At 41.0% G+C, this 23,691-nt stretch overlaps 1 protein-coding gene across 1 annotated transcript in view; it reads right to left on the bottom strand.

Annotated features, from left to right (window-relative positions):
* Nucleotides 1-1,133: 1,133 nt before the first annotated feature.
* The window catches only part of LOC145389921 (cAMP-dependent protein kinase catalytic subunit 1-like), a 43,004-nt gene continuing 20,446 nt past the window's right edge, over nt 1,134-23,691 (bottom strand). The window contains exons 4-8 of the mRNA XM_080265035.1: nt 15,399-15,525; nt 14,961-15,056; nt 7,586-7,708; nt 1,948-2,112; nt 1,134-1,244 (exon numbers count right to left, since the gene is read on the bottom strand). Of these exons, the coding sequence (XP_080121161.1) occupies nt 1,134-1,244; nt 1,948-2,112; nt 7,586-7,708; nt 14,961-15,056; nt 15,399-15,525 (622 nt within the window). The remainder of the gene's footprint in view (nt 1,245-1,947; nt 2,113-7,585; nt 7,709-14,960; nt 15,057-15,398; nt 15,526-23,691) is intronic.

Genomic DNA, 23,691 nt, shown 5'->3' with positions numbered 1-23,691 from the left:
TGGTTATATAGCTAGTTCCCATAAATGTTATTCTCAAGTAGCTCCCAAAGTAAAAGCAAGTAGTGTATTACATCTACTTTACGGTAAGCAAATAAATACAGTATAGCAACATGCATTAGTTAGTATACACCGCATAAAGTAAGAGAAAGTTAAAATATAAATAGTGTAAAAGTAAAATACGATCACTGTATACAGTACTTAAGCATCTAAAATTTATAGCCTTACTTTCAACAGAAATACAGTTCAGATCTGGTAATGTCCTATGGCTGCTTTCTGAATTCTAAGCACATCTATCTAAGCATCTGGCATAACTGCAGGAAAAGAGCTAGTGCAATGGACTTCATTTATAATAATTAAATATATTAAAAAAAAAAATACAGATGCATTTTTATTGCCTAGTTATTCTTGCAGACTGGAGTGCACTGCATCCATGGTGAGGAAGCTTCAACTAAGGTGTGTATGAGTGAGTTTCAGAGGTGAGGGGAAACAAAAACCTTAGTGCAGGGTGAACAGACCTTGATTGGTAATTATATACCAGTACTGCTACAAGAGTGAAATTAGTGACCATATTTTGTGTTGAAGACACTGGAAATTAAAACCTTCCACTAAGATCATGCAAACTTCTACTGTAATTCTACTGCCACCATTACTTACCGTAAGATGGGGCTATTCGACTCACCTGAGGCAATTAGACTCAATAAGGAGTAATGAGACTCAGGTGGTCAGACAGTGTAAAAAGGGGTATATCTGACACTCTCATATGGTGCTATAATCTGAAATTGCTAATTTATATTGTAAATCAAATTTAGGGACAGCTTGCTGAAGGTCAGTGAACTGTGATCAATTTCTCATTCTGTTATTATCACATTTTTTTTAGCTGTAACTTACAACAATAAAGACAAGATTAACTGTATTTTCCTCCGCTGTCCCTTGGATATATAATAACAAACTGAGTGTCATTAATGTTTATCCACCTACCAGAGTAAGTTAGCTGCTTTTGTTTATAAAATAATATGATTTTAGACTAAAGGAGCAATTTGACTCAGGCAATTTGCCTTGGCACTTTGGGGCAATTTATATGCTGCAACTTCATCAGTACTATCTGGACAGTTGTAAAGATTACATCGCAGATTTCAAGGATAATCTTCCAAGTACAGACTGAGTACATGGCTTCCTGAAGAGACATAAAAGTCCTGCTGTCCTCCAGGATATGCCAAAATATTTTGAGGAAGCAGCTGCTGTCTCTGAAGAGGTCATAGTGGCCAACTTTAAAAAGGTAGAAGACAGCCTTAGGGGAGCACCCCCTCCAAACATTATTAATTATGGCAAAACCAACATCACGGATGATCCTACGGGAAAGCTCCGGATATTCAGGTACGGTAAAAAACATGAGGAGATTATCATGAATACGATGAAGAGTTCAACATCTATCATGTTTTCCATCACTGTCAGCAGCAAGTACCCCAAATATTGTTTCCAGGGCTCAATGCTAGCAGCTGTCATGGATTGAAGGAGGACCAATCAACGTATATATAACCAAACTTCTTCTGGCTGCTTCGATTCGAATTGAAGCAGGGGGAGCAGAGAGGCGGGCCTCCTGAAGGCACACAACTAATGGACAGTACTGGGCAAGAAGGCATCAAAGGTCGGAGCAACCTGAATGAAAACCTCGAATGTTTCACTGAAGGAAAGCCCACCGAGTCCAACTGCCCCACATCAGGTGTTGATAAACATAACTTCCCCCCCCCCCCAAATATGCCTTTTCTGTGTTTTTCTATGTTGAATCATTTGTGTTTCATTACCCATACAGTAAAGCTTTTTAAGTGCCCTAAATGTTGCACTACAAACCTTAGTGCAACAAAAAATAGCCAATCGGTGAGTTGAACAGCCCACCTTTCGGTACTTTTTCAGTGAGAAAAAGCAGGGCATACATTGGATCAATCTTACCTTCCTTTGATATACAGCAATCCAGTCTGTCGACGCAAACCACTTGTGATTCTTCATATCATTAACAGCATTCTTGAGGTTTCCATACCGCTTGGTCAGGTCAACCTGCAGTAGATTCCTTAACAGTTCCTTCAGGTCAGAAGAGAAGTGACCAGGGAACCACACCTGTAATAACAAGGTTGTGATTAAGTTAGAGTACATCTTGATGAAGCTTCCCAGCCTCTTTCACCTATGATGATGGCCAAGTGGTGGGTCAATCTGATACATCACCAAGAAGACTCATTCCTACCTCAAAAATAAGGTTTATCATATTTCATGCAACCACAACTTAGTGCAGGGAGGCCTAGTTATACAAGAATCAAGTGTTATAATGCTGGCATGTACTGGGCACTTTCTGGCATTACAAGTACTGAAAATCCAAAGTTACAATGGCCAGTTGAGAATCCATGAATCAATTAAGAGGCCTATATAATGAAAACTCAAGACATGCACAGCTGCGAAGCTAGCTGGACAAAGTGTGGAATAACATGACACTGATGTCTTGGCGCCAAGTTTGTGAGCTCTATGCACCCCTCCTTCCCACTCTTCCACAAGCTGCCTCACTCTCATTCTCTCTTGCACTCACTTTGGTTATATTTGGTGTAAAGGGCTGTACACACACGTACGGTATTATCTAAATGATCGACTCTATTGGATACCTTTCTGTGAAGCTACAGAATGTGGTGAACATTTTTTGGCATATCAGACAGAGCCAGGATTCTGGGGACTTGAATGATGAGTGAATGGAAATGTGGCCCATTGGACTGGGCAAACTTGGGCTCTCTGGATGTTGCTACATTTCAGCCTGCCCTTGAATGGGAAAGGAGGTCCAGATGATGATGATGATAGTGATATACAATGAGCTCGCTCTGCTTCTTACTTCATGCCTTCCAAACAGTGGTGAAGTGACAGAAGGGCAGCTCAACCCCAATGAACTCAAACATTTGTACCGTATACTGTTCAAGTACAGTAAGTGTACATATACAGTATATTCCTATACTATTTTCTCTTTCATTCTGCTTCCATTACAGTACTTATACATTATTATAGGTCAAATGTTATTGCTATATGTGCTTTAGGTGTAACTAAATTTATTCTTGTTTAAAACTGTCATACATGGCAGTGTAGGTGTAATGTGGTGGTGGTCAGGAACCAAGTCTTTTTAAAGGTAATGTAATTTGATGTACAAGCATTCACTTAACAAGCTGATTTTGGGGTAACTAAACTATAGTACTCATAACTCTGTGACCTCCCTGTATTCAAGTTGTAGGAAAGGCCCTGTTCTGTCAAGTGAAATGAAACTGAGTACAGTCTCCGAACAAGTTCCGAGTGATAAATCATACGTATCATTTATAAAGGCTCCAACACACTTGCAATAATAATTACAACAAATAGCTGGTGCTTCAGTACTCCCCATGTAAGGCATAGAAGAACCTGAGGCTAGGCTACTGTGGTCCACATCATTAATGCCACAGGAAGCTACCCTGTTTCCTTGCCAGAGTTATGTGACAGAAATACCTATGGACACTTCTTGGGTTGAAACCATCGTTGGTTAGTGAATATTCTCTTCTGATCCAAGACCTCTATCAATTGAGCAACTGAGGTGTCTATTAATAATAACAAATTATACCATACACTGGGCTCTAACTGAATTGTAATGGGACATGAGTAAAGAATTTTCATAATACAGTAAAAGTCCTCTACTTCGGCCTCCAATAATCTGCAAATCCCAATACTCTGAATTTGTCAAGGCGAATTTTTTTTATTTTATCTGGTCTTTTTTCAAAATTTTCAGGGCTTTATCTAAGGATTTATCTGGCTTGGACTTGCTCTTGGCCTTGGATGTACCAGCATGAAACTGTTCATCTTCACCTCTATTGTAGAGGTGAAGATGAATAGTATGACAGGTGGGGTGGGGGTTAGGTAGGGGTATGGGGGAGGGTCGGGAGCTGGGATAGTGGCAGGTGGAGCTTGTTTCGTCCCCCCTCCCCTCTTCCCTGGGTATACACGGGTAGGAAGGGGACACCCCTGGGCAGGAATTAGTGATCGTGAGTGTACATATGTCTAATGTTTACAGAGGTCCCTCCCAATAGTCTGAAAAAACCAACAGTTTGAAAGACCCTTGGTCCCCTGCCATTCGTATTACCGGACTTTTGCTGTATGTGTAATCACAAGATATTATTATTAGTTTACACAGAAGCTGAGGGTTAGGGGGCAGAGACCTAAAGATACACAACAGAACTTTCAAATTTAATACTGCATAACATGAATGTTATTGTTAACACCTGTGAGCTCTAATGCAATTTACATTATTTCCTCATCATCATCAAACTGAACAGTTATATATTCTGTTTGTTGAAAGGACATCAGTGAAGGAAATTTACCTAAAATTACAAGCATCTAGTTTACATTCAGGCATTTCTACAATTTATGTACGAGTTCTGGAATAACACAACTATACTGATATTTGTATAACTATAATTGTTTTACTCGAACCTGGGCTAAAATTGCCATCTCTCCAACTTGATTACTGAGTTCTAACAAGAGACTGACACTAGAATATGACGCTAGTCATGAAGAAGTGCTATGAAAAGACTGTAGAGCCACTATATTTTATTCTGCCACTGAATTATGTGAAGTAATCTGCAACAGGGCAAAAAGCTGGGCCAAAGTAAAGTAAAAGAACTGTAGTGCATTAAAATGGTAAAACTGGCCAATCCACTTCCCCGTTAGCAATCAACCTTGAGGGCAATCTTTTTCTGTATATTAGTGTATACTTAAAAGCAAAATGGAATAACAAAAAGGATGCTTTATGAAGAGGACTTAATGTAATAAAGGAGCGTTGTGGTGTTGATGTGGATGTGATAGGAAGCGTTATGAGGAACACACTGAGGTGGTTTGGCCATGTGGAGAGGATGGAGGGTGAAAGACTGACGAAGAGAGTGTATGTGAGTGAGGTGGAGGGGGAAAGAGGGAGGGGGAGGCCGAGGATGAGATGGAGGGATGGGGTGGAAGGTATATGAGAGAGAGGGGTGTGAGCTGGGAGCAGGGGAGTGAAATGGCGGGGGACAGGGCGACTTGGAGGCGATTTGTTTGTGGCCACCCCAAACGGGATTGAGGCGTCTGGCAATAGATAGATAGATAGACTTAATGTATTCTTGTATATACTTCCATGACAAAATTAATTAATGATTCACTGCTATGCATCCTTATTTCTTTCTGTATTACTTACATGTACTGCATTACAGCAGCAGCATTGTATCAGTAGGCACACTTTTCACTATCTCAAACTTACATGGCTGCACTAGACTTTTCCTGGATGTACTGGATTGCAGTTCAATATACACATATAAAACTGATAGTATGAGCACATGTGAATGGGGGAAGGAGAGGATGAGATGCAGTGATACAGTAAAGTGGTACAAGTACACTAAACTCTCAATTATCTGTCATCACAATTTCCGTCCCATTACATTATCTCATGCTTTTGGCTCAGTTCTGTTAAAACAATATCTGGCAAAATTAGGCAACATCCAGCTCAGAAACAGGAAGCTATCAGTGGTACGATGCACTTTTCAGAGGTAATGTGTATCATAAGGCTCAGACACCGGGCTCAATCTGCACACAGGCAGACCCCAAAACACACACAAGACAATCTTGGCTGTAAGTCTTGCCAATAAACAGAAAACTGCTGGAAAATGGGTGTCTACTCTATGGAATTTCACCCCCAAGATACAGAAAAGTTGAAAGTATTTTTTCATCTATTTAATCTATATTTAATTTCATTGCATAAAAACCTAAAGTCACGACATTAAATCTTTTTAAATTAATTTTTTAATACTATCAAGTTTCAGTTTCCTGCTACACACTCCTCAGGAAAATCCCAGATATAGCATGGTTCTTACATTCTTATGACCGAGGGTATGGGCTAACATGAATTATATTGAGTGTATGCACCGTATTAAATGGAATCAGGTTTCTATCTGCCATAAGTAAAAAGTTATTATCCTCTGCAAAGTGTGATGGTGTGCCAGGTTGCTCATATTCGCTCTGTTGTCCTTACTCCGACAGTAGACTTTCCTTCGCTTGCTCACTCGTAATTATACCTGTATATGATTACTGTTTATATTACTTATGATATGTACGATTAAATTATGTACTGTATTACTGTACAACATGTACTGTGTCAATACTGTATGTATTTTATGTTTAATTTTAATCTTTTACTCATGGGTAATACAGTCAATCCTCGTAAATCAAGTGTTCATAAATTACGGATTCATAAATCAAGGCTAGGTGGCCATCAGACTGCTGCCAACCTTAAATCACTGTTAAGTCACGAAAATCGCGGATCTAGGCACAAAAGTGGGCCTTTTCTGAGGAGAACCATAAACCGCGGCATTCAAACTGAAAATCGCGACCCAACAAACAATCACCGCACGTCCCTGGTGGCATATGTGCATACTAATGCCGCCATGTTGTTGCTCTTCTTGTCCCGCCAGTCCGCACACTACAGACCGTTGCCGTGGAGTACGAGAGTTACCTGCCTTTTTGTGTAACTTCCCCCCACCTCCTACCTGCCAAGGCCCCTCCCGACCCCCCAATGAAGCGCTCTAAGCAGTATGGCGCCAAGAAACTGCCGCAGTTGTTGTACAGTCAACGTTTGGAGCTCACTTGTCGTGTTGAGAGGGGAGAGAAGTTTTCAAAGCTGGCGAAAGAGTTTGGGAAGAACAAGTACTGAGAGGTTCTAAGTTCTTCCCAACACCACCCCACTCCATTCACTTAAGCAATTTCGTCATAGGATTAAGGTGAGATCCCTTAACATGGCTTATTTCTATTTAATACATGCACTGAATATTCCTAAATTTGTACGTTTGTGTTTGATGGTGCCTAGATAGGTGTAGGTAGGGTGCTGTGGGGGCGGGTTGGCCAAAGTCCAGACCCAAATTAATTTTTCACATAAAAGATATTATTCATAAATCACGGCAGTGGTCCAGACTCAAATTGACACGATTTACGAAGACTGAGTGTATTGTAGGAAAGTTTTTAGGATAGCAGGTCAAGACGGATAGCTTAGGGTGGTGACATATTATCTGGTTCAATGCCCAATGGATAGCCAACTGGAGGTACCGACGTAATATCCGGCATTTTGCAGTATCCAGCACTGAGTTTTGCTGAATTACACTGGATATTTGAGAGACTTATGTTTACGAGAAAAAGGAATGTGAGCTGGAGATGGCAGCCAGATAGCTAAAAACAGGATAGTATAATGGCAATTCATTTATTGCCACCCCCTACAGGATTAAGGCATCTGACAATGAACTGATAGATAGACATAATGATATAATCAGTGCAGTTAACCTTTTGCTTAAATCAACACTGAGTCTTCTTGTAATTAATCCAATATACACAACAGCAAGACTTTACTGTGTGTGTGAGTGTGCATACTTTTTATCTACTAGCATGTATATATGCTGGTATAGCCTATACATTTTTTAACACATCAATGTAGGATACTACTTGATTAACAGTGCGACATAATGAGCATAATAATGATGTCTACATAGTCTTACTCCTGCTGGCATGTCATAGCTCTTACCTTCCCTGATACAATTTTTTCGTATATTTGTATGGGCTGATCAGCAAAGAAGGGTGGGTATCCAGCAGCCATCTCATACACAAGTACTCCTAAAGCCCACCAATCCACTGCCTTGTTGTAGCCCTGTCAAGAAAGAGCCACAGGTATTAAAACACTATGTTCTTGTGATGAAATTATTACACATGATTGTTGAAGTATATATATCCATCCACCTTTCCATCATTTAACACTTCACTGCTCCATCACACTGGCCCATCAAATATATATTTACTTGTTATATATATATATATATATGTGATTACCACCCACAATAGTAAATGGTGTACATTCATCAAATTACTATCTTCTCATACAACAAACAGAACAGCATATACAGAACCAAAAATGAAGGAAAATGTCTATTAATAATACTGTAGTTATAAAGGTTGTTGGTAAACTGCAAGAAGATGCTACAGAGAGACACCTTCCACTGCCAGATTATATAAATGTCCCTTAAATCCATCCCTGTCCTCTGAAAGGAGGATGGTGGAGTGCAGGAAAAGGGTTACTTCAGCCTGCAGTTCACTGAGACATCCAGATGAGTCTGGGGCCACATTACAATGAGTGACAATGAATGGCAATTACAGTACTATTATTGTAAATTATTAACGTAATGTAATATACATATACTTATTAACCCTTTGGAAATGACTTAGGCATTCCAATATTTACTTTGGCATTGTTGGAGGATTATTCAGCTTCTTTATGGATATGGGGACACCATATTATCTTACTTTAGCTACTGTCAGGCATTCTCATTCAGCAAATTGAGGAACCTCAACCCAAAGGGGTTAAATGACCGAAAAGCAGATGAGCTTTCCACTTATTGCTTGATGTTGTGGGAATGGTGGTTTTAACAACAAAACCTCCAGGCATTTTCATCCAAATTAGGTAGTGATCTCTCTTATCGAGACATTTCTCTTTCCCTCCCTCATGTGACCTGTCACTTCATTCCTCCAACTCACACTTCGTCTACCTCTTCTATTACTGGTTACCTCACTCTCATGCAACCTCCTGGCAAATCTTTACAATTTGCTTCAAAAGGCTCAGCCTCTCAGAGCATTTTTTGCTGTTTTCACATTAAAACCTCATACCATATTGCTCATTAACTCTTTCATATATCTAAGAATCATACAAAAACTAACAGACATAAATACTGTAAAGCTATTGACACAGTACCAAGACATATCCTGATCATCAAATACCTGGAGATCAACATGGAAGACAATAACAAGAAGTGGTTAACCACCATCCTCTCAGGAAACATATCCAAGTTTTCAGCTTTGAACAAAGATTTTTATTTAGAATATTCCCCAGTGGTGTTCTATAGGGCTCAGTCCTTTCACCCTCACTTTTCAACCACCTCCTCCACAACCTACCAACTCTTCCCCCTTTGATGACTTGTCAATACCTTCACTGCACCCCAAAACTCAAATGCAGCAGGAGAGTTCCAACATTACCTACACTTACAAGAACACTGGCTTCAATAAAGCAGAGTGACTGTGTCACTCAACTCAACTACCACACTCATCATTGAGGACAAACATGAATCTCAAACATAACCCACAGCCACTGTCCCTAATTAATCACTCAAAATTATGGGGTTTACTCTGGATAATATGATCCACAGGTATACATGGCGAGTGATGAGAAGGGTGGGTGGTGAACTGAATGAAAGGAAGGCAATGATTGATTATGTGTGTGTGGATGAAAGGATGCGAAGATGTGTAAAGGATGCAAGAGTGTATAGAGGTTGGGGGAGTGGACTTTCTGACCACTACTTGGTGGTGGCCAGAATTAGGATCCAAGTAAGATGGAAGAATAGAAGAAGGGAAAGACGAGAGGAAGGAGTAGTTGCAAGGACAGTGGAAAGGTTACAAGAGGATGAGAAAAAGGCAGAGTATAAGAGAGAAGTGGAGGAACGATTGGGCAAATATGAATTGGAGCAGATGGGAGACGTGGAAGGTGTGTGTAAGATATTTACAGAAGAAATATGTGCAGCATGTGATGTGGTGTGTGGAAGGAAGAGAAGATGGAGGGGGGTGCAAGGAACAGCATGGTGGACTGAAGAGGTGAAACAGGCAGTGGCACAAAAGAAGAAAGCATACAATGAATGGATGAGAAATAGGGGCGTGGAAGAAGTTGAGAGGCGGAAGAGAGAGTTATATGTGGAAAGGAAGAGAGAGGTGAAAAGATTAGTAAGAGAGAGTAAGAAGAGAGTGGATGAGGAATTTGGAAGGAATTTGAGTGTAAAGTGGAGGGACTGTAAGAAAATGTTCTGGAGAGAAGTGAAAAGAGTAAGACAGGGTGGAAGTGAAGTTAGCAGGGGAGTGAAAGATAAAAATGGTAGATTACTAGTGGAGAAGGGAGAAAAAGTGAGCAGATGGAGAGAACGCTTTAAGGAATTGTTGAACGTAGAGGATGGAAGTAATGCGAGTATAAGTGGCTGGGGAATGGCTGGGAGAAGGAGGGAGGTGAGAAGACAGGAAGAAATCAGTAGGATAGAAGTTGTGGAAGCAATGAAGAATGTTAAATCGGGGAAAGCCCCAGGAATTGATGGAGTGTGTGGCGAAATGCTGAAGCATGGGGGAGAGATAGTAGTAGAATGGATATGGAAGATGTGCAGATTGGCCTGGAAGGAAGGTAGAGTCCCGGAGGATTGGAAGTCAGGTATAATTATTCCCTTGTACAAAGGAAAGGGGGATAAAGAAGTGTGTGGTAATCATAGGGGCATTTGTCTTCTTAGTATAATAGGAAAAGTGTATGGTAGGATACTTATAGACAGAGTTAAAGAAAGAACAGAGAAATTAGTTGGAGAAGAACAGGGAGGCTTTAGGAAGGGAAGAGGTTGTGTAGATCAGATATTCATTCTTAGATCTTTAGTGGAAAAGTTTCTAGAGAAGGGAAAGAAGTTGTATGCGGCTTTCATGGATTTGGAGAAAGCATATGACAGGGTGGATAGACAAGGATTGTGGAAAGTGTTAAGAATATATGGAGTAGATGGGAAGTTGTTGAATGCTGTGAAGAGTATGTACGATGGTGCGAAGGCTGCAGTGCGTGTGGATGGTGAACTAAGTGATTTTTTCTCTTTGAGAGTTGGTTTGAAACAGGGATGTGTCATGTCTCCATGGTTGTTCAATCTGTACATGGATGGGGTAATAAAAGAGGTACAAGGTAGGGTAGTGGATGTTGGAGTGGCCCTGGTGAGAGAGGATAGTGTTTGGAAACTCCCTGTACTGTTGTTTGCAGATGATACTGTGTTGTTGAGTGAAGACGAAGGGGAGCTGCAAGGTTTGGTGGATGAGTTTGAGAGAGTGTGTAAGAAACGGAACCTAAAGGTGAATGTAGGGAAGAGTAAAGTAATGGTCTTTGAGAGAGGTGAAGTTAGTGAATGTACAGTGAGGTTGGATGGTGAGGAATTGGAAAATGTGAGTACGTTTAAGTATTTGGGTAGTGTGATGAGTAAGGATGGAGGTTTGGAGGGTGAAGTGCTTGAAAGGGTACAGCAGGGAAGAAAGGTTGCTGGTTCCTTGAAAGCAGTGATAAGAAACAGGGAAGTGAGCATGGAAGTGAAAAAGTTACTACATGACAGTATTGTGATACCAACTCTAACGTACGGAAGTGAAGCTTGGACATTGTTGGAAGGACACAAGTCAAGAGTGAGAGCAGTGGAAATGAGTTATTTAAGAGGAGCCTGCGGAGTCACGTGGAGAGACAGGCTGACGAATGAGGATATAAAGGAGCGTTGTGGTGTGGATGTGGATGTGATAGGAAGCGTTATGAGGAACACACTGAGGTGGTTTGGCCATGTGGAGAGGATGGAGGGTGAAAGACTGACGAAGAGAGTGTATGTGAGTGAAGTGGAGGGGGGAAGAGGGAGGGGGAGGCCGAGGATGAGATGGAGGGATGGGGTGGAGAGGTATATGAGAGAGGGGGGTGTGAGTTGGGAGCAGGGCAGTGAAATGGCGGGGGACAGGGCGACTTGGAGGCGATTTGTTTGTGGCCACCCCAAACAGGATTGAGGCGTCTGGCAATAGATAGATAGATAGACTCTGGATATATATATGAAGTTTCCTCAATGCACTTGCAACATCAATGCTATGGTGTCTTGTTGCTGTTGCTGTTGCTTACCCTCGGTCCACCTGACCAAGTAGATCTGTTGACTGCAAATAAGCAACCACCTCTACGGGGTCATCCCACAGATTTCATCCACCACTGATGTTGCGTCTGCATCTCCGGGATGCGTGTGCTGCACAGTGCTCCATTATGTGTGTTATGTTGTGTGGACCTATTCTACAAGTGGAATACATGTCATATGTGATTATAACTAAATCAAATATAAACTGATAACTTTGGAGGGCTGGGTGATGTCCTGATCTAAGCCTACCTAGGTCATCTCGATCAGCCCTTCCACTACAATAATTCCACCACATACCTTTCCTACAACACTGAATATACTCTACAATAATTCTTCCACATACCTTTCCTACAACACTGAATATACTTATGTCATGACGAGTTTTGCACTTAATTCATTCACCTTTATACTTGATGTCTCTTTGCAGGCAACAGAATGTTCCTTTTGACTATGTTCTTAGTTTTTTACAATATCACTTCCATTTAAAGAATGAAAACGAGTTAAAGATGAGCAAAAATCCCAACTTTTGCTCTCTGTTTAGGAAAAAGCTTCTCCTTGGAACATATGCATTTCTCTTCTTCCTACTTCTTTTCAGAAAATGACTTAAATTGTGATATACATTCATATATCCATCCATCATCCAATCCTACGTCACCCCATGAGGAGCATAGGAACCCTGGGCTAGGCAAGTTGGTCCTGACATTTAAGATGAGAGTGACCAGTCTTACTCATCCCTCAGTGGCATTACGTAAACAATAAACCCCAACCACCCCTTGGATATAAACCTACAGCACACAGGCTCAATCCAATTGGAGCACCTTAATTACCCACTAAGCCACCAGACGCCATAATTTGGTTATATGGTTACCATCCAGCGTAGTAAATGGTTCCCTGGTGTACAGGAAATCATTTGGTTTGTCATTCAGTGTAGAGTTACCCATAAGCAGAAGGTAGAGGAAAGAATGAAGGAAAGAAAGACAGAAGAGAGAGTGTAAAGTCACCCGTCTGCAGAAGGAGAAGGAAAGAGTGAAGGAATGAAAGACACAAAGGAAGGATGGAAGAGAAGAATTGGCAGACACCCAAAGCAGCATTACATCAAGTGAGTGGATGGTGAGTGCCCCCACCTACCATAAAGAGAGACATTCATCTTCACTAATCCCCTTCATGTTACTGTACTGAAATGTTTCCATTCAGGTTTACTAAATAGGAAATAATCAGTATGCCTTTCAACACCACCCAATTCATATATCATCACTCTGCCTGCTCTTTCCACGAACAATGTGTTGCATACAACCATGGTTAATACATCACTGAAATTAAGTATTCTCTCACTTTCAACATTCCTTATGCTATACCACACCCCACCAAGCACCCCCTGAGACCCATGAACTCATCTAAATGTCCACTTAAGTCATCACCCAGCATCACTATTTTCTCACCAAATTCTGAAATAAGTAATAATTTGCCCCAATACCAGTCCTCCACCTCCATACATCTCCCAGCTTTGAAGGCATACATAGATACAACTGGAGGGATGTCATAACCAATGGCTTGATGAGTAGTACTGTTGTATTCACTTTTCACCTCCACACTCCACTGTATCTACCAACTGCTAAGCAGCCAGAATTCACACCCCACCAATTCTAGACCTTTCACTTTTACAAAAAATAAATAAAATACTAATACCTTCTTCAACTTGCTTACAATTACTGTAATCTCCCACCCACTGTGTTTCCTATCCACAACAGGGCAGGCCACTTAACATCTCCAGTACACTCCACTGTACTCCCAATAACATCCCCACATTCATGACTGACTAGTCTGAACTTAGAGAGCAACTTCCCCCTTTAGTCCTTTACATCCACTGAGTATGCTGAAGTTTACTCCAACACTCATCACATATTGTCCAACACAGATTGACTGCAACGTCACTGCAGCCGACCAAACTCATCCATCCACCACTGCCAACAAGGGTTGGTGGGGAAGCCCTTCATGCCAGCTGCTCAAACACATTTCTGAGCACAGCCTGGCATTACAGCTGACAGATATTATTTATTCATGGCACATAACTACATCACCACTAATATCCTCATAATCATTGACAGCAGATTATCCACATCATTACACCAGTGTTCTGGCCTCTCTTTTTTTAGTGCAAACCCAATACAGTACAGTAAAATTTTCCTTCCCTGTACCCTTCAGCATAGGCAGTGCACCAGCCCTACAATGCAGCACATTATGTCTGGGGATCAAAGAATAACCATGCCACCAGTGACACCAAGCCACTTTCTTGCAACAGTTAGACATGTATTTATGGTTGTCTGGCCTAAACTGATTCTACCACCACTGTCTGTTGATGAGAAACAGGTTCAGGATTATGATCAAGATGGTTCAAACTGCTGCATGATGGGAGAAAATTACATTAATGTTGACAATTTGTTACCTGCTATAGTCTGAGACTCTCACCTTGGACTTGTAGCTGAGTACATGTGGAGAGGATGGAGGGTGAAAGACTGACGAAGAGAGTGTATGTGAGTGAGGTGGAGGGGGAAAGAGGGAGGGGGAGGCCGAGGATGAGATGGAGGGATGGGGTGGAGAGGTATATGAGAGAGGGGGGTGTGAGTTGGGAGCAGGGGAGTGAAATGGTGGGGGACAGGGCGACTTGGAGGCGATTTGTTTGTGGCCACCCCAAACGGGGCTGAGGCGTCTGGCAATAGATAGAAAGATAGATAGAAGAAGTATATCAACCAACTGCCATAAATCACTCTCATGGCTGTAATGGGAACCAACCAGCTAATACCTATTTCACACTACTAACATCACTAGCATTTTCATCACTTCCATCAAAACACAACTGCCATCACAACTCTTTCTTATAACCACATGTCCAACATAGTTATTGTCAAAACAGTTTCAGTATTACATTCAAACCCAACCTTCATAATATAAAAAGCACCACTATGGACATGTATCAATTAAGCTATATGCCTGACCAACTTCTATAACAATGTTGTGTGATAATTATGTCTAAGTCCTTGACTACTGTACTCTCTCCATTTCATACTCCGTATTCTAAGATATCTATATATTACAGAAAACACCTACTTTCTAGCCAGATAAGGATAATATCAATGTCCAGATAATCGGCCAAATAGAAAGAGAAATTAAATACAGTAGAAGTATCAGAAAAAAACTAACCTTAGAAAGAATGATTTCTGGGGCCAAGTAGTCTGGGATTCCACATAATGTCCACGTCCGTCCTTTGACTCGCTTGGCAAATCCAAAGTCTGTCACCTGAAATATTAAAAGTAATGAAATATTAAAAGTAATCATTGAAATGACATGCACATTGTCTGACTAAATTCAAGATAAACATCATTAATTAAATATACAAATACACTAAAATACACACATTTTATGCATATAATGAACAATAATGCATTCCTACTGTATGGGAAAGAAATTCAACATAATTTACAAACATTCCATATAATAAAGTTACCTGCATTGCAATTTATCAAACTATTCAATATGTCTATCAATAACTTCAAATGACACTCCTTGCAACTGTAATGTGTATATTGGAAATTAAAAAAATGCTCCTCCCCTCCCCTCCCCAAGCAAACAACAACAAACCTTGAGGTATCCTTGGCTATCTATTAGTAAATTTTCTGGTTTTAGATCTCTATAAATGAGATCAAGGTAGTGGAGGTATTCAAATGCTGGCACAATCTGGGCAGCATAGAACCCAGAGTGAGGTTCACTGAAAAACAAATTTTAAAAAGATTAGTTAAGGTTCACTGAAAAAGGAATTCAAAATGATTAGTTTTATTCTAACATTATACAATAATCAACATGTGGAGAGAATGGAGAATGAAAGACTGACTAAGAGGGTGTATGTAGGTGAGGTGGAGGGAGGGAGAGGGAGGGGTAGACCGAGGATGAGGTGGAGGGATGGAGTTGAGAGGTATATGAGGGAGGGGGGGGTGAGTTGGGGGGAGGGGAGTCAAATGGTGGGTGAGAGAATGACTTGGAGGCGTTTTGTCTGCGGCAACCCTTTGCGGGATTAGGGCGTCGGGCTATAGATAGATAGATAGATAGAACAACCTAAAGAAAATAAGTAGCCACAGCACCAGAACACCACACAAAGAACAGCTGGAATACAATATGAGTTTAGTGTGCCAGGATTTACCAACATCTTTAATATACTGCAGAGTCCAAAAATCATCTATCTATCTATCTATCTATTGCCAGACGCCTCAATCCCGTTTGGGGTGGCCACAAACAAATCGCCTTCAAGTCGCCCTGTCCCCCGCCATTTCACTGCCCTGCTCCCAACTCACACCCCCCTCTCTCATATACCTCTCCACCCCATCCCTCCATCTCATCCTTGGCCTCCCCCTCCCTCTTCCCCCCTCCACCTCACTCACATACACTCTCTTCGTCAGTCTTTCACCCTTCATCCTCTCCACATGACCAAACCACCTCAGTGTGTTCCTCATAACGCTTCCTATCACATCCACATCAACACCACAACGCTCCTTTACATCCTCATAACTGCTGTTAATACTATATAATGCAATTTCAGCATTAACCTATTACAACCAGCTATATGTCATGATAATCTGCAGTTACATTAACTAATCCTCTTGCTTTGTGCTAAGGAATTAATCAACTCCTAGTTCACATACATACCATTTAATTATAACCAGTACAAGTTTTCTTTGTTACACTGTTTATGATACAAAATATGAAATTACTTGGTATACAAAAAAAAAAAAGAGAGAGAGAGAGAGAGAGAGAGAGAGAGAGAGAGAGAAAAAGGACACTGGTAATGGGTCATCTATCTATCTCTCTATTGCCAGATGCCATAATCCTGTAAGGGGTGGCCACAAACAAATCGCCTCCATGTCACCCTTTCCAACTCCATTTCACTGCCCTGTTCCCAGCTCACACCCCCCTCTCTCATATACAGTACCTCTCCACTCTATCCCTCCATCTCATCCTTGGCTTCCCTCTACCTCTCTCCCCCCTCCACCTCATTCACATACACCCTCCTCATCAGTCTCTCACACTCCATCCTCTCCACATGGCCAAACCACCTCAAAGTGTTTCTCCTAATGCTTCCTATCACATCCACATCCACACCACAATGTTCCTTCACTTCTTGGGTTATACTCCAAGTAAAAAAACACTGAAAATTATGTTAAATACTGGTACTGTATTAAATCTATGAATATAACTAATGCACACAGCCTTACACTGTACGCCAAACTGTATGTGTCCTAATGTTCAATTTACATATGATAAAAAATCTTTGTAAGTATTCAATATATGTGACAAGTTTTTCATTCTACATAAAGCTGCTCATAACACTGCCATGAAAAAGTTGTAAACAGCTCCATACCAGAACGGGCTAATCAATTCTAGACTAATACTATACCAATCTTCCTCTCTTCTAAACAAAGCCAGCATTATCATGACATACGAAATGTACACGTCCTGCAAATCATATTGATCTTTCTTTATAATCAACCTGACCCAATTTTACATGTTCATATGGGATAAGCAGATTTAGAGCAAAGATATCTCACTGAGGAAATAAATTAGAAAAAGACAGAACCTAGGTTGGTCTCTCTGCCTCCACTAGCATCATAGCAGGTACCAAACTCTAACTCCAACACCTCTCAGTTGTCTTTTATAACACAGGGCATACACATACATTATTCTTTATCTCCATCCCCAGATATTACAGTTTATATAAGCTTTAGAAATACTGTATACAACAGCACACACATGCACCCAAGTGAAGCAAAATTTATATTTTATTACGCTGAAAAACAAAATCTCTTACAGTTACAAACAGCTGGTAAGCCAAAACTTTAATAAAAATAATTATCATTAATACAGAACCTCAGCTGCCCACAAAAGTACAATATATTAGAAATCTGAAAGCTATACTTGGCCATTTACAATATCAGTGGAAAGGGATACTATGTCACGTCCAGCATGAGCTTATCAGGCACCAGATCTATTTTCCTGTCAACCTAATGTGTGTCTGGTATGACCCAAATGATGAATTTCATCTTACAAACACTTCCGCTGATTAGTGTGAGCGACTGGTCAGTTCATGATGCCGTGGTATCAAACAGGAGTACAGCCCCATTTCACCATGGCAGTTGTCCTGGAACTGCCTTTACAGCAAAGGTAAATGCCAGTATGAAGGCTGCTCCATAGTTTGGGTAGTTTTTGAGAGGAGACCCACTGCCCATTACTAGACATACTGTGTGATTGGGTTTTTAAAATAAGCTTTTATCTTTAGTACCAATGAATTAAGACATTCTTCCTTCTCCTGACATTGGAATGGTGCACTTCTGCTGGGCAACAATCTAACAATGTCTGTAATTAGCAAAAGGTCACTGCAATCCTGGCAGAACACACTTAATGACATCAGATGATTTCATTCCAGTACTGAATATAATGTGAAAAATACTGTATATCAGGGTATCATATTCAGATCATTTCCTTTAAAAATGTCTTCGTTATCTACCTTCACATTCAGCAAATGAAAACTTTTCTCTTAAATTTTAAGATAATGGAAACAGCAACATCAAAACATCAAGAATAATAGGGACACAATAATGTAAAGAACTGATGGTTTAAGAACTCCTATGGATACTAGCTGTGGTACTTTCAAAAGCTACACAGATAAAAGGTTGAGCTGTAAGTGGAATGATAATAAAGAAATTACAGAAAAAGGATGGTAGCCAAAGCTCTGCTCTATAAAAAGGTTTGATGGCAAATAAACAAAGTTAAGACAGAATAAGGAGGTTGAAAAGTCTAGGCTAGGCTAGGTATAAATGACAGACATTCCAGCAGATATATACAGTCCTTCTCCTTAGTACCATGTTCACGGTGTCCCTCTTGGCCTTGTACACAGACGGGTCAACAATCCATGTGCAGTATACCCCTGGACATGCCTAACACCCCAAAAGATGTGAAATAGCAGGCAGAAGTGGGCCAAATCCAGTGTCACCTCCGACATCACAAACTCCTATTTACCAAGCTGCTCCTCCCAACCCCGCACCACTGAAGACAAAACACATGCTGCTCTGAGCCAAAACACATACCTCTTCCTCAGCTGTCAGTTGGGAAACCCCATCTTATCTACCCCTGCAAGCCCTACCATCATTAAAATTAAGAAACTTGCATAGTTTCTGTGATTAATAGCACCATTTCTATGCATGCAATATATGGATCATAATGTAGGAAAAATGGTTGAAAAACTGTGTTCTCAGAGAGATGCTGCCTATACGAGCAGTCTGAGAACATACTGCTCACAGACTGCATGTCATAAAGAACAAGTAGTTTATGTCACCCATAACGGGTTATTATGAGGAAGAACTGTGTATGTGTGTGTAGTGGTGGGCAAATATGGACAAACTGAATATTGCATACAATGGGCTTATGCTTTTATTGATCCATCTGAAGCTTTGGGGCTCAGGGGCTAGTCTACTAATATCAGACATTAAGGCAAGAATGATCACTTGCTCACCCCTAAGTGGTGTTGTGAGCAATAAACCCCACCCACCTCTTAGATTTAAAACCTAAATGGGCCATATCCAGCTGGAGCCCCTTACCCACTTTACCACCCTGCATTGATTTGTTGGTTATATGGTTACCACCCAATGCAGTAAATAGTTTCCTGGGTTGGAGGAAACAATCTGACTTGTTACACAATGCTGTATTCAGTCACATGAAGGCAGGACCTTATTAAATGTCAGAACACTGACTGCCTTCACCTTCCAGGATGGAGTATTATACAGGACAGTAATACAGTTTTATTGCAGCTAAAGTAATCTACCAGGATGGACCATTATACAATTGTTTTTAATTTTAATAAAGTATGAAATGTCAGGTGCAGGATATTTATGACTGTTCAGCTACATAGGAGAAGGAGATGGAGATGCATGGGATAAACAAAGAATCATTAGTTGCTTAATACTGTGAAAGACATTGGCATAGATTTATTCCGCTTACTGGAGGTGTGACCTCCAAGACTAAAAAGTAGATGTTCAGTACTTTTGAGACAAGCAGGCCACTGCTAAGTGAGCTTCTATAACTGGTTGTATATGATGTAATTAAAGCAAGCAAAATGTCAGTTAAGTACTGTAGTATGATGACAAGAAAAATAGCATAATTCATTACTTGCAGCCAAATATGGCACCATTTAATCATCACAGTTATATTTGTTTTTAAACTTGTGCTTCCTACATCAGATCAACTTACATTCTCTGATGTTATAATATTCAATATTCAGGACTTAAAATAACTGTATTTTTCATGCAAACAAAAACTATTTCACGTAATTGCAGGTTTAATTTCTGCTTTTTTCCCCTGGATTATTTGAACTGTTGGTGAGGGGGGTGGGGGTAATATTATATAGAATATCCCCGTCCCAATGACGGGGGGTTGCCCATTTATCCTCCCATCCCCTCCAGGAAAAATGCCCATGAAAAGAAATTACTACCTGCAAAAAGTACATAGGTTGTATTCATCCCATCATGTACAGGTACTTCAATTTAATATCTTAATGATATCAAAGCTTCATTATGATTACATATAGACAAATGTAAGAGGACCATAAAGTATAAGTCAAGCCTATGAAAATGAGTGGTCTAAAGTATCATTATAAGTAATCTGGAAGGATAAGCAAACAAATGAACATGAATATATTAATGTGGGATGCTAATGGATGCAATTTAATTAACCGTATGAAGGGCATTGTGACTGCTGAGTTTCATGGTATCTAGGGAGAACAAAAGAATGACAAGAGTTCTACATCAGTCAAGAGGTGAGAACATTAGAAGATTAAGACCACATATGAAGGTGGAAAAAAAAAAAAAATGGTTAGTACATTTGACTACCTTGAAGTTGAACAATTTAACTCCTTCCGTATGGTGATGTCTTTATAACTTATTCTTGCTACCTCCAGATGATCTTTATTCTTTTTAGGAAGGATCTCTAGTGGTGAAGAGATTAATGAGGGCTGTATCTAACCTATCCAGCATGAAAAGACTCTCATAATCTGAATAAAATCATCTTGGGGAAGCAATACAAAACAAATGACATCATTAGACTGAACGGGTTACATAAAAGAGCAGTGGGAATTGAAGAAGAATGGGAGAGAAAGCAAAGAAGACAAGAAATGACACTGAAGTCTGGAGAGACTTCTGTCATGGCCGTCCCTCGAGGGGAAGTTCCTGAGAAGGAGAAAGGCATCAGGAAGATCAACAACACAGTACATGCAGAAACACGGAATGGGATGAACTAATGGATAACAGCTAAGTCAGGATGAAGCTGTGGGGCCTGCTACGGTGTCCTTGCTAAATGAGTGGAGTGATGCAAACATGACATCCATCCAGGAACCAAACCTCTGCACTTTTCCCCATATCTAGTGGATCACTGCATGGGAATATCCTGCAGGGACTGCAGGCCTGTGCTTGATAGGTCAGCTCAGCCAGACACTCTGGGATTGATCAACAACAACAACCCCTCAAATCCAGCAACATGCTTTATTAATTAATTATATTTAACCCCAGCAGTCAACTTCCTGTGTCTAAATGCTTTTTTTTTTTGCTCCCGGCCATGGAAACAATAATCATCCCAGGGAAAATCAAAGAAGTACTGCCTGAGGGCCTCCCAATCCGCAGCTCCAAAGTGCCACAGACAACGTTTCTTTGGAGGGTCCACAGGCCGTACCGGAGTGATAGGACACGTTAAGGTGATAAGGTTGTGATCGGAGGAGCCCAACGGAGAGAAAAGGTTAACAGTGTAAGCAGAAAGATTAGCTGTACGGAAGAGGTCAAGTACGTTGGAGCTCTCTCCAAGGCGGTCTGGAATACGGGCAGGGTGCTATACAAGCTGCTCTAGGTCATTAAGGATAGAAAAGGTGTAGGCTAGTTCACCAGGTGGATCAGTGATAGGACAGGTGAGCCAAAGGTGGTGGTGAACATTGAAATCTCCTATAATGGAGAGTTCAGAGAAAGGAGAAATGGATAGAATGTGTTCCATTGTAGAAGTAAGATAGTCAAAGAATTTTTGATAGTCAGTAGAATTAGGAGATAAGTAAACAGAGTCGGAGAATGACTAATTAGTCAGAGAATGACAGGAAAGCCAAAGCCAGAGTGTAGAGAATTCAGAAGTATCGAGTTCAGGAACACAAGAGCAAGATAAGACGTTGCGTATATATACACAACAGCCACCTTTGGCTTTGAAATGAGTATAGAGAAGGTAGAAGGATACACAAAAGGGTCTGCTGTCAGTTGCCTCAGACAGCTGAGTCTCAGAAAAAGAAGGTGAGGTTTAGAGAAGGAGAAGCGGTGCTCAACAGGGCGAAAGTTAGAGGAAAGGCCGCGAATGTTGCAGAAATGAAGAAGAAGAGAGTCAGACAGTGATTCCAGGCAGCTCGAGTCGTCACCGGGAGAGGGGCAGAAGGTGGGGGCATTTATGGTCCCTCCCCTGGGGACTCCGAGGCCACGTGTAGTGTAACTATCTATCTATTGCCAGACACCTCAATCCCATTTGGGGTGGCCACAAACAAAACGGCTCCACGTCGCCCTGTCCCCCGCCATTTCACCCCCCTGCTCCCAACTCACACCTCCCTCTCTCATATACCTCTCCACCCCATCCCTCCATCTCATCCTCAGCCTCCCCCTCCCTCTTCCCCCCTCCACCTCACTCACATACACTCTCTTCGTCAGTCTTTCACCCTCCATCCTCTCCACATGGCCAAACCACCTCAGTGTGTTCCTCATAACGCTTCCTATCACATCCACATCAACACCACAACGCTCCTTTATATCCTCATTCATCAGTCTGTCTCTCCATGTGACTCCACAGGCTCCTCTTAAATAACTCATTTCCACTGCTCTCACTCTTGACTTGTGTCCTTCCAACAACGTCCAAGCTTCACTTCCATACGTTAGAGTTGGTATCACAATAATGTCATGTAGTAACTTTTTCACTTCCATGCTCACTTCCCTGTTTCTTATCACTGCTTTCAAAGAACCAGCAACCTTTCTTCCATGCTGTACCCTTTCAAGCACTTCACCTTCCAAACCTCCATCCTTACTCATCACACTACCCAAGTACTTAAACGTACTCACATTTTCCAATTCCTCACCATCCAACCTCGCTGTACATTCACTGACTTCACCTCTCTCAAAGACCATCACTTTACTCTTCCCTACATTCACCTTTAGATTCCGTTTCTTACACACTCTCTCAAACTCATCCACCAAGCCTTGCAGCTCCCCTTCGTCTTCACTCAACAACACAGTATCATCTGCAAACAACAGTACAGGGAGTTTCCAAACACTATCCTCTCTCACCAGGGCCACTCCAACATCCAATACCCTACCTTGTACCTCTTTTATTACCCCATCCATGTACAGATTGAACAACCATGGAGACATGACACATCCCTGTTTCAAACCAACTTTCAAAGAGAAAAATTCACTTAGTTCACCATCCACACGCACTGCAGCCTTCGCACCATCGTACATACTCTTCACAGCATTCAACAACTTCCCATCTACTCCATATATTCTTAACACTTTCCACAATCCTTGTCTATCCACCCTGTCATATGCTTTCTCCAAATCCATGAAAGCCGCATACAACTTCTTTCCCTTCTCTAGAAACTTTTCCACTAAAGATCTGAGAATGAATATCTGATCTACACAACCTCTTCCCTTCCTAAAGCCTCCCTGTTCTTCTCCAACTAATTTCTCTGTTCTTTCTCTAACTCTGTCAATAAGTATCCTACCATACACTTTTCCTATTATACTAAAAAGACAAATGCAGATTTTACGAGAGATGTAATATGATCTTTCCAAGATAAGTCCCGAGTAAATGAAACCCCAAG

The sequence above is a fragment of the Coenobita brevimanus genome, unplaced genomic scaffold (assembly GCF_032717465.1).
Source record: "Coenobita brevimanus isolate Jiangsu-jjx unplaced genomic scaffold, ASM3271746v2 jjx.HiC_scaffold_2611, whole genome shotgun sequence".
Lineage (NCBI taxonomy): Eukaryota > Metazoa > Arthropoda > Malacostraca > Decapoda > Coenobitidae > Coenobita > Coenobita brevimanus.
Note: the sequence above shows the minus strand (reverse complement) of the source record. Positions and strands in the feature narration are given on the sequence as shown.